At 40.2% G+C, this 12,698-nt stretch overlaps 1 protein-coding gene across 3 annotated transcripts; it reads left to right on the top strand.

The window, feature by feature from the left end:
• Positions 1-2,729: 2,729 nt before the first annotated feature.
• napbb (N-ethylmaleimide-sensitive factor attachment protein, beta b) lies at positions 2,730-11,895 on the top strand. 3 transcript variants are annotated; one of them, XM_015948161.3, is made up of 11 exons: positions 2,730-2,943; positions 4,281-4,360; positions 4,501-4,617; positions 7,351-7,397; positions 7,712-7,789; positions 7,909-7,964; positions 9,156-9,240; positions 9,309-9,413; positions 9,486-9,554; positions 9,647-9,697; positions 11,564-11,895. In XM_015948161.3, the coding sequence occupies exons 1-11, from the start codon at positions 2,843-2,845 to the stop codon at positions 11,663-11,665; spliced, it is 891 nt and encodes a 296-aa protein (XP_015803647.1). In that variant the 5' UTR covers positions 2,730-2,842; the 3' UTR covers positions 11,666-11,895. The 3 variants fall into 3 exon arrangements, with proteins under 3 accessions (XP_015803647.1, XP_015803648.1, XP_054604396.1); XM_054748421.2 differs by lacking the exon at positions 2,730-2,943 and adding an exon at positions 3,382-3,529; XM_015948162.3 differs by lacking the exon at positions 7,351-7,397 and having other exon boundaries at positions 2,838-2,943.
• Positions 11,896-12,698: the final 803 nt, after the last annotated feature.

Here is a 12,698-nt window from a genome sequence, read left to right as displayed (position 1 = left end):
TATGATAATTCACTGATTATTTTTGTTTTGTATGTTAAATATTATCGCATACATATGTTGAATTAAAATTAAATTGTAAAAAAAATAAAATCTAATATTTATTTGGGGGCGATATGATGGTGCAATGACTATTCCAGGGGTAGCTATAGCGCCCCCCCCTGGCGCCGTCACTGTAAGCCTCATTGGTCTCTTCCTGTTCTGGCTGTCCAGGCTGAAGTACCTCCTCATCAGGATCTGGACCATCCCGATCAATGTCCTGGAGGGAACAGGTGTGCTGCACTGCATATGGATGTAGCAATCCGTCTGAGGGAGGAATCAGAATGTATGGCTTCCCCAAAGACGCAGAGAGAAGAAGAAAATGGTTGGCTCAAGTCAGCAGGAGCAACCTCACCATGACCAGAGATCACAATAACAAAAAGCTGTGTGCAGTGAGTTTAATGTGCACACTCAAATGTTTTCTATCAAGGCTCTACATGTTTTGCTCTCAAATGCACAAGGCTGCAAAAAAACTGTTAAATGTGCCAGTAAATAAACTATTACACCACTCTACAGGCACATTTTGAGGAGGGACAGTTTACTAAGACTAGGCAAGGCAAAGTGAGACTCAGGGCTGATGCTGTGTTTGTTCATCGCCCTGAACCAAGGAGGAGGAAGTGAGAAGTACAGCAGAACCACTGCATGTTGATCCACTGACCACACATATTGCACTCAAGTAAACCGTGGTATGAATCTTTTGAAATATTAGATATTTGTATTTCTTTTATTTAAAAATTATTGTTTATTCTAACAGTGCCATTATAATTTCAGAGAATGAAGAAAGCAGCAGCAGCAGTGAGGCAAATGAGATGAGGGAAAGTGAGGGGGGCATGAGATGGTATCAGGAGAGAGGGACATCCCAGGAAGCCATGAGGAGCCGGCATCAGGGCCAGGATGAGAGAACAGGCCATGCAACCAGGGAACCCAGCTGGAAAACCTAAGGGAGGAAATAGAAAGTCAAAAAGGCATGAAAAACACAAGGGGCATTAAATGGAGTAAACAGATAATCAAAAAGGCCGTACAACTCGGTTTTTCAGTGGGTTCAACAGGCTGCAGGTTTCTTCAGGACATGAGTATCCCTCTGCCTGATGTTAGAACCCTGCAAAGACAAATGCAGCCCATTAACTGGAACCAGGTGTGTTAGGAGAGGTGTGTGACATGCTCAGTTTGAAGGTTAAAAATCTGACAGAGATGGAAAGAGAGTGTGTGCTTACTGTAGATGAGATGGCAATCACTCCAGGCGTGCATCACTCCATCACAGACCCAACTGGGTTTTGCCACCACCGTTGTTCCTGGTCAGCTCTCCGCTCAGCCACTATGAAAACATGAAGATGGACACACAACACAGTTTAACCTTTAATGGTTACATAAGATTTTTGTTTCAGTAACTCTTTGACATTTATTTATCAATAGTTATGTTATTTTTAATTCTTATTTCTTGTCATTCCGTAATAACAAAACAGCAAATACTAATTTTATAAAGCAAGTGGAAATGAGCAGTTTTATAGAAAATGTCTCATTTTTCAAAGTTATTGCGTTCGACTACTGTTCTTGAAATATCGTAATTCTATTCTTATTACTTGAGTTCACAAAATAGAACAACAAATCTTCTTACGTTCATAATCCTGTTTGTCTCATGCTTCAGCAGTTTGTTGCAGTCAATGTTATCAACTGAAAAATATTAAATAATTACTTGTCTTCACAATCACATTTTTCTTTATTCTCTGCATTTGTGCTTCCATTTCTGATGCATGTTCGTGTTGATACAGCAACCAGCAATGTATTGTACAAAAAAATCCCAAATGAAACTAATAATGTAAAAAGTTTATAACCTATTTCAAACTGTGGGGAATGTGTTTTAAAATGTAGAGATAGTACAAAGTACATATGTCATTTGTATGATTTATATATTTATGTGAATTTACAAGCCGGTGAGTCTGAGCACAGTGCTTTGAGAGGGATCTGAGCATGTGAAATGAAATGAAAGCTCCCAAAAAAGTAAGATACGCTTTAAATTTAAGGCAGCATATTAAGCCCACATCTGAAAAAAGTTCTTTCATTTTGAAAAACATCATCAAGGTCCGATTAAAAACCGATCGTTTTTTATTAAGGTATTTCTTGAGATTAAGGTATTAAGGTGTTAAGGAGCAATATATATATATATATATATATATATATATATATATATATATATATATATATATATATATATATATATATATATATATATATACATACGGCATGTCTGTATTTATATATTGTGCAGCTTTGTCGCCCTCTTGTGGACACAACCATGTGCACTATTGAAGTTCCTTGGAAATTGCGACCTTTTCATCCATTCATTTTATTTTTTCATTAATCAGAAGTTAAATAGATGCTGCAATGACAGTTTGTTGTGTAAAAAGCCCACAGTGGTAATTGTGAGCAATTTTACGAGAAAATTTTATAAAACGGTGGAAGAAAAAACATTTAATTTATGTCACATTATGTCTTATAAAGTTATAAACTTGCAGCATACAGGACAGAGATTTAATGTTACAATTTTAGATACGATAAATGTATACGTAGTATTTGCTAGCAAAAACGTATTCCTTTCGTTTCTGGGAGTTGTAGTCTTTTAATGTTTGCACCGCTTTGGTTTACTGCTTTAGGCACTCAATTTCCCACAATGCAACAGCGTCCTCCTAAACCTCTAGTTGGCTGGGTTTACGCCTACGTTAAATCAGCTGTAATCCGTGCTCTACTCAACTGAATCTTCTGCGGCTATCTTCTCGTTTAATAGGAGTTTGCTCCGAGTAACACAAAAATGGACAACTCGGGCAAAGAGAAGGAAGCGACTCAGCTAATGGCCGACGCTGACAAAAAAGTCAAGTCTTCTGGCTCTTTTTTGGGCGGAATGTTTGGAGGGTAAGGAGACAGCACTGCACCAAAGAACAGCGGCTAGTACCGTCCAGTGTCAGCAACTAAAAGTTGGCACGTAGCCCATCTCTACACAACATTCAGATTAGCAAGGAAGCACAAAGATTGTACAAGTGTTAATAAATAACAAACATTAAAACATCTGCTACCTTATGTAGCTGTTTTAATTCTTATTCAATAATTGATGTTTACAGAATATGCATACAAATCATTGTATAAATATATCTTCAAATGGATGTAAACAAAGGGATCTAGGTCAACGGTTCCCAAACTTTCCAGTTTCAGATCCACAAATGGCAATTAGCATGACGTTTGATCCCAGATATCTCTGATCTTTGCTGTTAATGATAAACTGAGCACCATGGTGTGCGACATATGCTGCTCAGCACTGATTGGCTTGGTTAGAATTCTCAGGGGGTGGGGGTTATAGGGTCGTTACCACTACCAGGTCCATTGCTTCCCGTAAGGAAGCACTTGCATGGCTGTCAAGACTAAAAATATAGGCGAGGTGAGGATGATGAGCTAGTGTGATGCTTATTGTGAATGGAGTGAAGAAGAGAGGACAGATCGAGAGGTGACTTGCTCTTTCAAATTATAGGGTTCTCTTATCAAAGTTGATGCATTTGGTTGTCTTGGCGTTAAGGCAGAGATGGAGGTTATGAAAATACAGAGGTGAGGCTGAGCTGAAGAGCAGCTGCTGCAGAGATGGGAGAAGAACCAACTGAGAACAAGATGGCGTCATCAGCAAACATGTGAATCTGAGAATTACCAGCAGCTTTGGCAACATAATTTGTGTAGATAGAAAATAGACTTGGGCCCAAGATGGAGCCCTGAGGAACACCTTTAGAAGTAGTAAGTGGTTCTGACCAGATGTTTTCGGTTTTCAGCTGTTGAACACGGTTAGTTAGCTAGCTGGCTAATCAATCACAGCAAGGTGGAGACAGGCCAATGTTAGATAAAAAGCCCAGCGTATGGTTATCCAATCCTGTCAATCCCCATATCAGTGATTTTAAATTAATTGCTTTTTATGACCGCTCCTTTAATCCGTAAAACATTTCCACAAGGTCATTTGTAGAGTGATAACGTTGCTAAGTTGGCAGTGTTAGTCCTTTGTGGCTCACTCACTCTACCAGTATTTCTGCAGTAGACGACTCCCAGATGTTACTGCAGACTGGCAATTCTGTGACTAATCTGCAATCTCAGGATTGAATCCTACTGGGAAATGTGTCACCTTTTGTACATAAACCAGTTTATTAGATGTATTTATAAACCTAACTGCCTTAAATGTAGTAATAATTTGCTCATTATTTAATGTATTCTTCTAGAGGACATCACAAAGTGGAGGAGGCATGTGAGATGTATTGCAGAGCTGCCAACATGTTCAAGATGGCCAAGAACTGGAGTGGTATGTAGAAGTCTTATTTGCAATTTCTGTAAAGTTTTAATGCTGTATTATAAAGAGCAAGAAAAGATCCATAAAGTGCATGGAAAATACAGATTATTTATTTTATCTGTAAACTTTCACCTTTTTTCTCTTTTCTTCAGCTGCTGGAAATGCATTTTGCAAGGCCGCTCGTCTTCACATGCAGCTGCAGAACAAACACGACTGCGCCACCAGTTTCATCGATGCAGGAAATGCTTACAAAAAGTCTGACCCTAATGGTAAGACTGTGGTTGGTAAATAAGAATAACATTCACCCCTTCAAAACAGTGGATTATAAGAATAACACACACATTTGAACATTGTCCACGATCAATGTGGCACTAGATCAGTCCTCTCTAGCAATTTCAAAGCCTTCTAATAAGGCCTAGTCCACATGTAGCCGGGTTTTTTAAAAACGAATATCCGCCCCTCCAAAAACTTGCATCCACACCACCTCGTAAAAAAAAAAAACTCTGTCCACACGTACCCGGATAAATACGTTGTTAAGGACATGCCAGACCTGTAGGCGGCAGTACTTCCCCCGTTCTTAACCTCGTCCTTCGTCTGGGGTCTTCCGCAAGGAGCAGTAATTCCTCTTGCAAAAACAAACAAGCAAAAAGCGCTTGGACAATTGATAAAGCGAGCGCAGCTCTGAGGGCATCCATGCTGTCGGCTAGTGTAAACACAGGTCGCACACGTGATGTCAGCATTTTTTGTCGCGGAAAGTGACGTTGCGGACCTTAAAACTCCAGTTTTGTCTGTCCACACGCAGACACCCAAAACGGAGAAAACGCAGATCTTCACTTTGGCCGGAGTTTTTAAAAAGATCCGTTTTCGTGTGAAAAAACTCCGTTTTCGTGTGGATGACAGGCCAAAACGTAGAAAAATATCTACGTTTTGGCAGATCCCCGGCTACGTGTGGACAGGGCCTAAAATAGTGCTCAAATGATGATGTGTCAAGCAGTTCAACCTTATTAAATTATGTTATATCACTTTGAAAAGCTTGATTCTCTACAGTTGTTTTTATTTCAAGTGGTCAAAGAGATGTTAGCCGTCGGAGTGTATTGCATTAACTTCGAAAAAAAAGTAAGAGCTCTGTTTTTCTCAAATAACATAATTTTTTACAACACATTTTTTAATAGCAGTTTTTCCTTTGCGGTCGGCTCATGGATCCCTGGAAGAATGAAAAAAGGAATATGAGTCAACGGGGCTAAAAGAGCTATTTTGTAATCCACTTTACCGTACGCTCTGAAGTGCACACATGTTGTACTTCAACTTAAATGAAAAGCAATGATGTGTGGTCGATCACGCCAGTCTTTGAGATTTATCAGCTTGTAAGAGTTTGTAATTAGCGTGACTACATGTTGCACCACAGAATCTGCTCTCCCCTAGCGTAGCTGCTACTTACCACATGGCCAGATTAAAAAAAATTATTTATTTATTTATTTCCTTTATTACCAAAACAGGAAAAAAAAACCAATACCAACAAATAAAATGAGGTTTCTCAAACGAAGAAAATGAAAAGGGAACAGAAAGAAGAAAACTTATGTTATCTGCCCCTTTTTAACTAAAATAACATTTTTACAGTGAAATAACAATAATTATAAATTGGCCTATACAAAGTAATTGCTTTACTGGTTAGCTATCCCGAGTTCAATCTCCAAAGAAGAACGAAAAAATTAATTGCAATAATAATTCAAAAAGCAAAAGGATTTTTGCACATACATATATACATTAAAGTGCATCGCATGCCCATATAGTCGCACATACTTCATTTATACATATACATATAGATATACACACGTATCCACTACATAAACACATAAACAAACATACATATATTTATACATAAACACATGAATATACCTACACACATCTTCTATAGCTTTATTTATTTAGTTTATTTTAATATAATTGATTTGCACGTATGACTCCAGTATTTCATTTTTAATTAGTTTTTTGAAAGTAAATATTGTTTTTTTGCATCCTTGGCACATAAATGGGATCAAAAAATAACGTTTATAGCCTCATTGACTTGCAGACTTTTTTTTTTGTTATTCTGGCGACCAATGAGGATTTATAGTGGCTCTGTCATTCTGAAGAAAGGATTTGAAGTTTGCTGAACTTACAGCCATTTTTCCTCCAGTTTTCTCCGTGTCTGGTTTAATTACGTCACTTTGGTGATGTGTTTCTATAGTCCTGGACGTATCTTCACACGAAATATAAAATAACGTTTCCCCCCGTTCGAAAATAAGTGCGTATTTGGCATCAAAATGTGTCTTTAAAATTCACAGACATCATATGTGAAATCCAAGGCACGTAAATGGGATTAAAAAGTAACATTTATAGCTTCAATGACTTGCAGACTTTTTTTTAGTTATTCTGGGGACCCATGGTCCAGAAGTAGATGGGCGTGATTTAGACTCCCTTTATACATTATTTCTCAGGCTTGACACCAGAACAGACACAAATTCCTCACATGTCGACAAACTAATAATGATTTTCTCTACATAGTTTACAGACGAGTTCCCAGTTTCTCAGTCCCGAAACCAGACTTAAAGAAAGCAGCATTTTTCTTTGAACTAACGTTTTATTGAACTTAAAAGTTCTACGTATAATCTGATTGATTCTCCCACGTTGTTTTCATCAGACAATCTGTGTTTTGTTTACATCTTTTTGAAAAACAGTTGCTCTGTATTTGCAACCCTTTCGTTCATTCACTATTATTATATGTTATAAATATGATACGATAGGAAACACCGTGATTGGATAAATTTATATTTCATATTTTGTGGAAGTCTGAAGAGTTGAAAAGTTTTCACGAGTCCTCAAGTAATGTCTCAATTATAAGAAAACTGTGATTTTTGTATTTTGCTCTCCTCGTGTCTCTGTGCTGGATTAACATCCAATACAGACATGTTGTGTACACGATGTCTAACTGTCCCTTCCTCTTTTCTTTGTGCTGCTAAAAGAGGCAATCAAGTGTTTAAATGCTGCCATCGATATTTACACAGACATGGTAAGATGCCCTTAGATTGTGTTCTCATCCACAGCAGTCAGTCTGCTTTTGTTATTATTTCATATTTGGATTTCTGGTTGTGACTTGACTTTATCAACATAGTCCAAAACCATATCATCTGAGTAACTCAATCCCTCAGGTTCAAGGCTGCCGCCATCCTTACTTCCATGAATTTGGTGCGATAACCTTAAAGTTTGTCCACGAGATAGTCTTTGTAGCTCCACCTTGCCTCTTTGACTGGAACATAACATCCTCATTGACCTTAAAGTTGACAGTCAGTAATGGTTTCTGCCCTCTTCCTCCTGCTCCTCCAGGGAAGATTCACCATTGCTGCCAAACACCACATCAGTATCGCAGAGATCTTTGAGTCTGAACTTGTGGATATTGAAAAGGTAATATTGTCAGAGCTTGTGGTAGTCATCTAATACCAGAAAACATGTTTATTACATCGTCTGTAAAGTATTTTTTTAAAAGAAAAGTGTTCCATGTGACTATTTTTGTTTCTGGAAAGGCGATTGCTCATTACGAACAAGCAGCAGACTACTACAAAGGAGAGGAGTCAAACAGGTAAAATCTATTCTATTAAGAAGGTTTAAAAAAATCAATTGTCTTTATGTAAAAAAAGCTATTTAAACAAATCGTGATTTTACATGTAGGCAGCTTCTTTAGTTGCCTTCGTTTGCAGAAATAGTTTAAAGAATTGATGAGCTAACTGCTAGGTTCAGAGTATTGATGCCATGTAAAAAAAATAAAGCTTGAATCTTCTATTTGTCACTTTTCTACCAGCATCAGTACATGGTGGTTACAGCAGAGGTATTAGGACCTTTCTGCTGGAGCGGACCCCTCCTTTTGTTACAGCCCGGCTCATGGGACTGCAACAAAAGGAGGAGGTCAGGACACAAGGTTAATGTTTAAGAGTATATATTTTTTTTATTAAAACCAAGCCTCTAAAAGGCCTCACCAAAAATGCCACACAGGCAAGAGCTACCAAAGGTGCTCCCTCTGATCAGCCTCAACACCTGATCCTCCCGAGTCCCTCCAACTTGCACTTAGCACAGGTGCAGCCACTCATAAAGTCCAGGCTGCACACAGCCACACCAATAACAAAGCAGAAGGGCGTCGGCAGAAACTTCTGAAGCAGCCAATCAGCTGGTTGCACTGGCACAGCAGTCCCCAAAGAGGATGGGTTCTTCGTTTTCTTCCAGTAGCAGGGGTCGTAACACCTGGCTGCACAGGAAGTGTTGCACGTAGCTGCTGCTGTTCATATTTCACATGTCAATAACCACATGATGACTGGGCATAGCTTAAATAGTAAATGGCCTGTATTTGTATAGCGCCTACTTAGGGTTCTACAACCCCCCAAGGTGCAAAACAACACAATCAGTTATTCACCCATTCACACACACATTCACACGCTGGTGGGGATGAGCTACAATGTAGCCACAGCTGCCTTGTACTGACACAAGCGAGACTGTTGAACACAGGCGCCACCGGTCCCTCCTACCACCACCAGCAGGCAAGTGGGGGTTAAGTGTCTTGCCCAAGGACACAACAGCAGCATTCTCCGGTGGGAGAGCCTGCAATTGTCCGATTACTGGACAACCCGTTCTACCTTCTGAGCTACTGCTGCTTCCTGTTATTAAACGTGGCCTTGTTATGCAGCGTGTACGATGCCAATAAGCAGACCCAAGTGATGAACAAGTCTTTCTTCAGTAACATAATCTTGTATTTAATGATATTTTTGGCCCTTTCTCTCAGTTCTGCAAACAAATGTCTGCTGAAAGTGGGAGCGTACTGCGCTCAGCTGGAGCAGTACCAGAAGGCCATCGAGATCTACGAGCAGGTGTGTTCTCACGCTCACTTTTCTCCACAACCAAAGCGTTTCAGATTAATATCGTACGATCTGATCAGGTCGGAGCGAACACAATGGACAATCCGCTGTTGAAATACAGCGCCAAAGAGTACTTCTTCAAAGCCTCTCTCTGTCATTTCATCATTGATGAGCTGAACGCTAAGGTAAGCTCTGTGGTCCCCCCAGGATGTCGGGTAGTGGAGTGCTGTTTTTAACACGTCCGGGTGTCTCCACAGATCGCAGTGGAGAAATATGAAGAGATGTTCCCAGCTTTCTCAGACTCCAGAGAGTGCAAGTTGCTAAAGGTAGCTCAAAGTTATGCTCTGAAGAATCCCTTCTTTATATTTTGAATCTCTGAGGCTAACTTGCACTTTTTTTTAAATTCATCTCCTAACAGAAACTTCTGGAGGCTCACGAGGAGCAGAACAGCGAGGCATTCACAGAGGCAGTAAGTTTCGTATTCTATTTCGTATGAAATAGTCTGCAACTTCTCCAGTTTTTACTGTTGTCAGATCTCTAGTGTATCTCCTTAGCCTGGCAAGCCATCCTATATATGACTATATAGTGTGGCCACGACCCGTAGACTGAGCTCGGTCGTGGGGCGGAATCTGCAGTTGTCTTTCAAACTGTCTCAAAGAAGCAAACACACCTTTTTTCAACTGGGTATCCGCAGGTCCTTAAAAAGTCTTCAATTTGCTTTTCCAAATTTAAGTCCTCAGAAATCCTTAAAAATGACAAATAATCCTTAAATCCAGTTTCCAAATGTCTTAAATTACCAAAGACCCAATAAACAAGATTATTTTATTTCTATAAAATTTTCATGAATTTCTAGTTAGTGTTCAGCATTTTTTGTGTACGATGTTGGCGTAAGTGGAACCGTACACATTCAGTTGGTTGTGAAAGGGGACTATTTTTAGATGAGCACGTTAGCTGGTTAAACTAGTGGGAGCTTGCGCCATGGGGAAGTGCAAGTTTAATGGTAACTGGATGGCTAATCCCACGTTCGCGACGTGGTTAGCACCGGTTGCAGGCAATGGCTGGAAATTATAGCTTAAATTTAATTTGAAAAATAGCTTAAATTTGGTCAAAGTAGCCTTAAAAAAGGTCATAAAAAGTCTTAAATTTGGCTCCTTTAAACCTGCAGATACCCTGTTTCAAAATAAACGACTGAAGTACCTCCATCTGCTCATGTCTCAAAGAAAAGCTAAAGTCTAAATCATACAAAGTAGATGCCAGCGAGCGCTGTTCCTGAGCCGAGGCCATCTTTGTAGTTTTTCTCCATTGCAGCTCTGGCGCTAAGGCTACGTTCACACTGCAGGCAAAAGCGCATCAAATCTGATATTTTTTTCCCCCCACATGCGACCCATATCTGATTTTTTTTAATGACAGACTGAACAGCACAGATCCATTTTTTTTTCAAATCCAATCCAGGTCACTTTTATATGTAGTACTGATTGTGATACATATCTGATGTTTTTGAAAGCGTCTGCGTCTGAACGGTCATGTTGCATTAAATCTGTCTCCTATGTCACTGAATCTGCGGAGTCGTGTGTTGACGTTCCTGAGGAGAAGCGCTGACAGAAGTAATTCAGGAGCCTGTCTGGACAACCTGTTAAGTTTAGGAATTAAAAATAGATGAGAGCATGAGAACGAGAGCGGGAGGTGCTGCTGGAACGAAGCGCCTCACCGGTCTCAGTCTCCGGGAATTAACTTAATACCTGAACATTTTTGTTGAATAATTATCGGGAAGACGGCGGGAATAAGGAGTACAATAGTTTACAATTTGTAAAGCAGTCTCCAGGCCAAAACGGGAGACTTGACAGGTATGATCCTGATCCTGTGGATGAATGGTCAGAGAAGGCTTTCCCATCATAACTCCACCTCTCCTGATTTAGACTCCACTGATTGTGACTTGTCTTCTGCGCATGCGGGTCGCTTTGGGGCTGTGAAGCGTTCACACTGGAGAGAGTTTGATGTCACATTTTAGTCATAATGTGAAGAGCCACATAAAAATGTTTTTAAAAAATATCCAATTTACTCAAAAAATCGAATTGAGCATCAAGGCCTGCAGTGTGAATGTAGCCTAAATCTGTCCGTCTCTCTGCAAATGTAGAGTGCTGTGATTGGCTGGACTTAAAATAGTTTGGGCCAATGACAGACCTGCTGAGGCTACAATGGATCCTGGCTAGTCCGACCTGAGAGTGAAGTCTTTTGCTACCGTTTGTGGGCTAGTATCTCCTACTGTGTTTACGTAGGCACCACTGATAAAAGGAAACAAAACACGTAGTTTTGCTTTTATTTCTGCCCGTTTCAGGTAAAGGAGTTCGACTCCATCTCACGTCTGGACCAGTGGCACACAACTCTCCTGCTGCGCATCAAAAAGACCATCCAGGGTGATGAAGGGGATCTGAAATAATTAAAAATGAACTCCGGGTAGGGATGCAGCATGGAGGGACAATACCGCGCATGTTTTCACACAACACACACCTAGAGAGGAGCACCTGCTTCTGATTCAGTGTTTTCCTGCTCACTGATGTATTTTAAGAGCTTCTGGTTTATTTATTTTTTTGTTACAAGCGTACCTTTATCCAGTCAGAATGTAAAGCCCTCTGGCCCTCACCTCTGATTAGAGGATTGCTGCATTCTTTTTTCTTAGCGGTACAGTTAAAAATCTGACGTGTAGACAAGAGACACTGCATGTATCGGTTTCCTAGTCAGAGGCAGCTTGTCTTTATTATTTTTTAAATCTAGTTACCGTATTTTCACGACCATAGGGCGTACCGTGTTATAGGGCGCAGCTTCAGTTACGGGTGTCTTTTTGGTATTTAACACATACAAAAGGCGCACCGGGTTATAGGGCGCGAGCGCGGTAAAACATCTGTGCGGGCTCGGGACTCGGAACATATCAGTGCAAACCAGACATTGTGAAAATTATAAACAGCCAAAAGCATGTTTCACTTTACTGGTCTAGTCCTGGTTCAGACCTGGTTTAGAGCGCACGTGCAGTTCCTCATTGCGTGCGCTGACGGCTCGTGCTCTTCTGATGCGCTGTGTTGAAGTTCAGAATGCGTTTACTGGTAGTTGGTGGATTTAACCACACAAACTTTCCACATGAATAAAATCATGTGTGTTATTAATAGGCCTAAGAAAATAGTGTGACTTGAATTGTGTTTTATTAAAAAAGGCAGCGGGGGCAAATATGGGTTTGGTTGTGCGTTATTTATTAATTAATCATCAAATCCATCAAAGTCCTCATCTTCTGTATCTGATAAGAACAACTGGGCTAGAGTACAGTCAAACACGCCAGGTTCTCTCTTGTCACAGTCAGAGTCTGTCTCGTTGCCGTCCGAACAATGTTCAGCATACCGCGCATACCTGCCCTTTTGAACTATTCGGGGTCCGTCTTTGCTCACATCCGCCCCTTGCCGTTCTCTCCACGCCCCTTGTCT

The sequence above is a fragment of the Nothobranchius furzeri genome, chromosome 2 (genome assembly GCF_043380555.1).
Source record: "Nothobranchius furzeri strain GRZ-AD chromosome 2, NfurGRZ-RIMD1, whole genome shotgun sequence".
NCBI classification, from domain to species: domain Eukaryota; kingdom Metazoa; phylum Chordata; class Actinopteri; order Cyprinodontiformes; family Nothobranchiidae; genus Nothobranchius; species Nothobranchius furzeri.
This window is presented reverse-complemented; position numbering and strand designations above follow the sequence as displayed.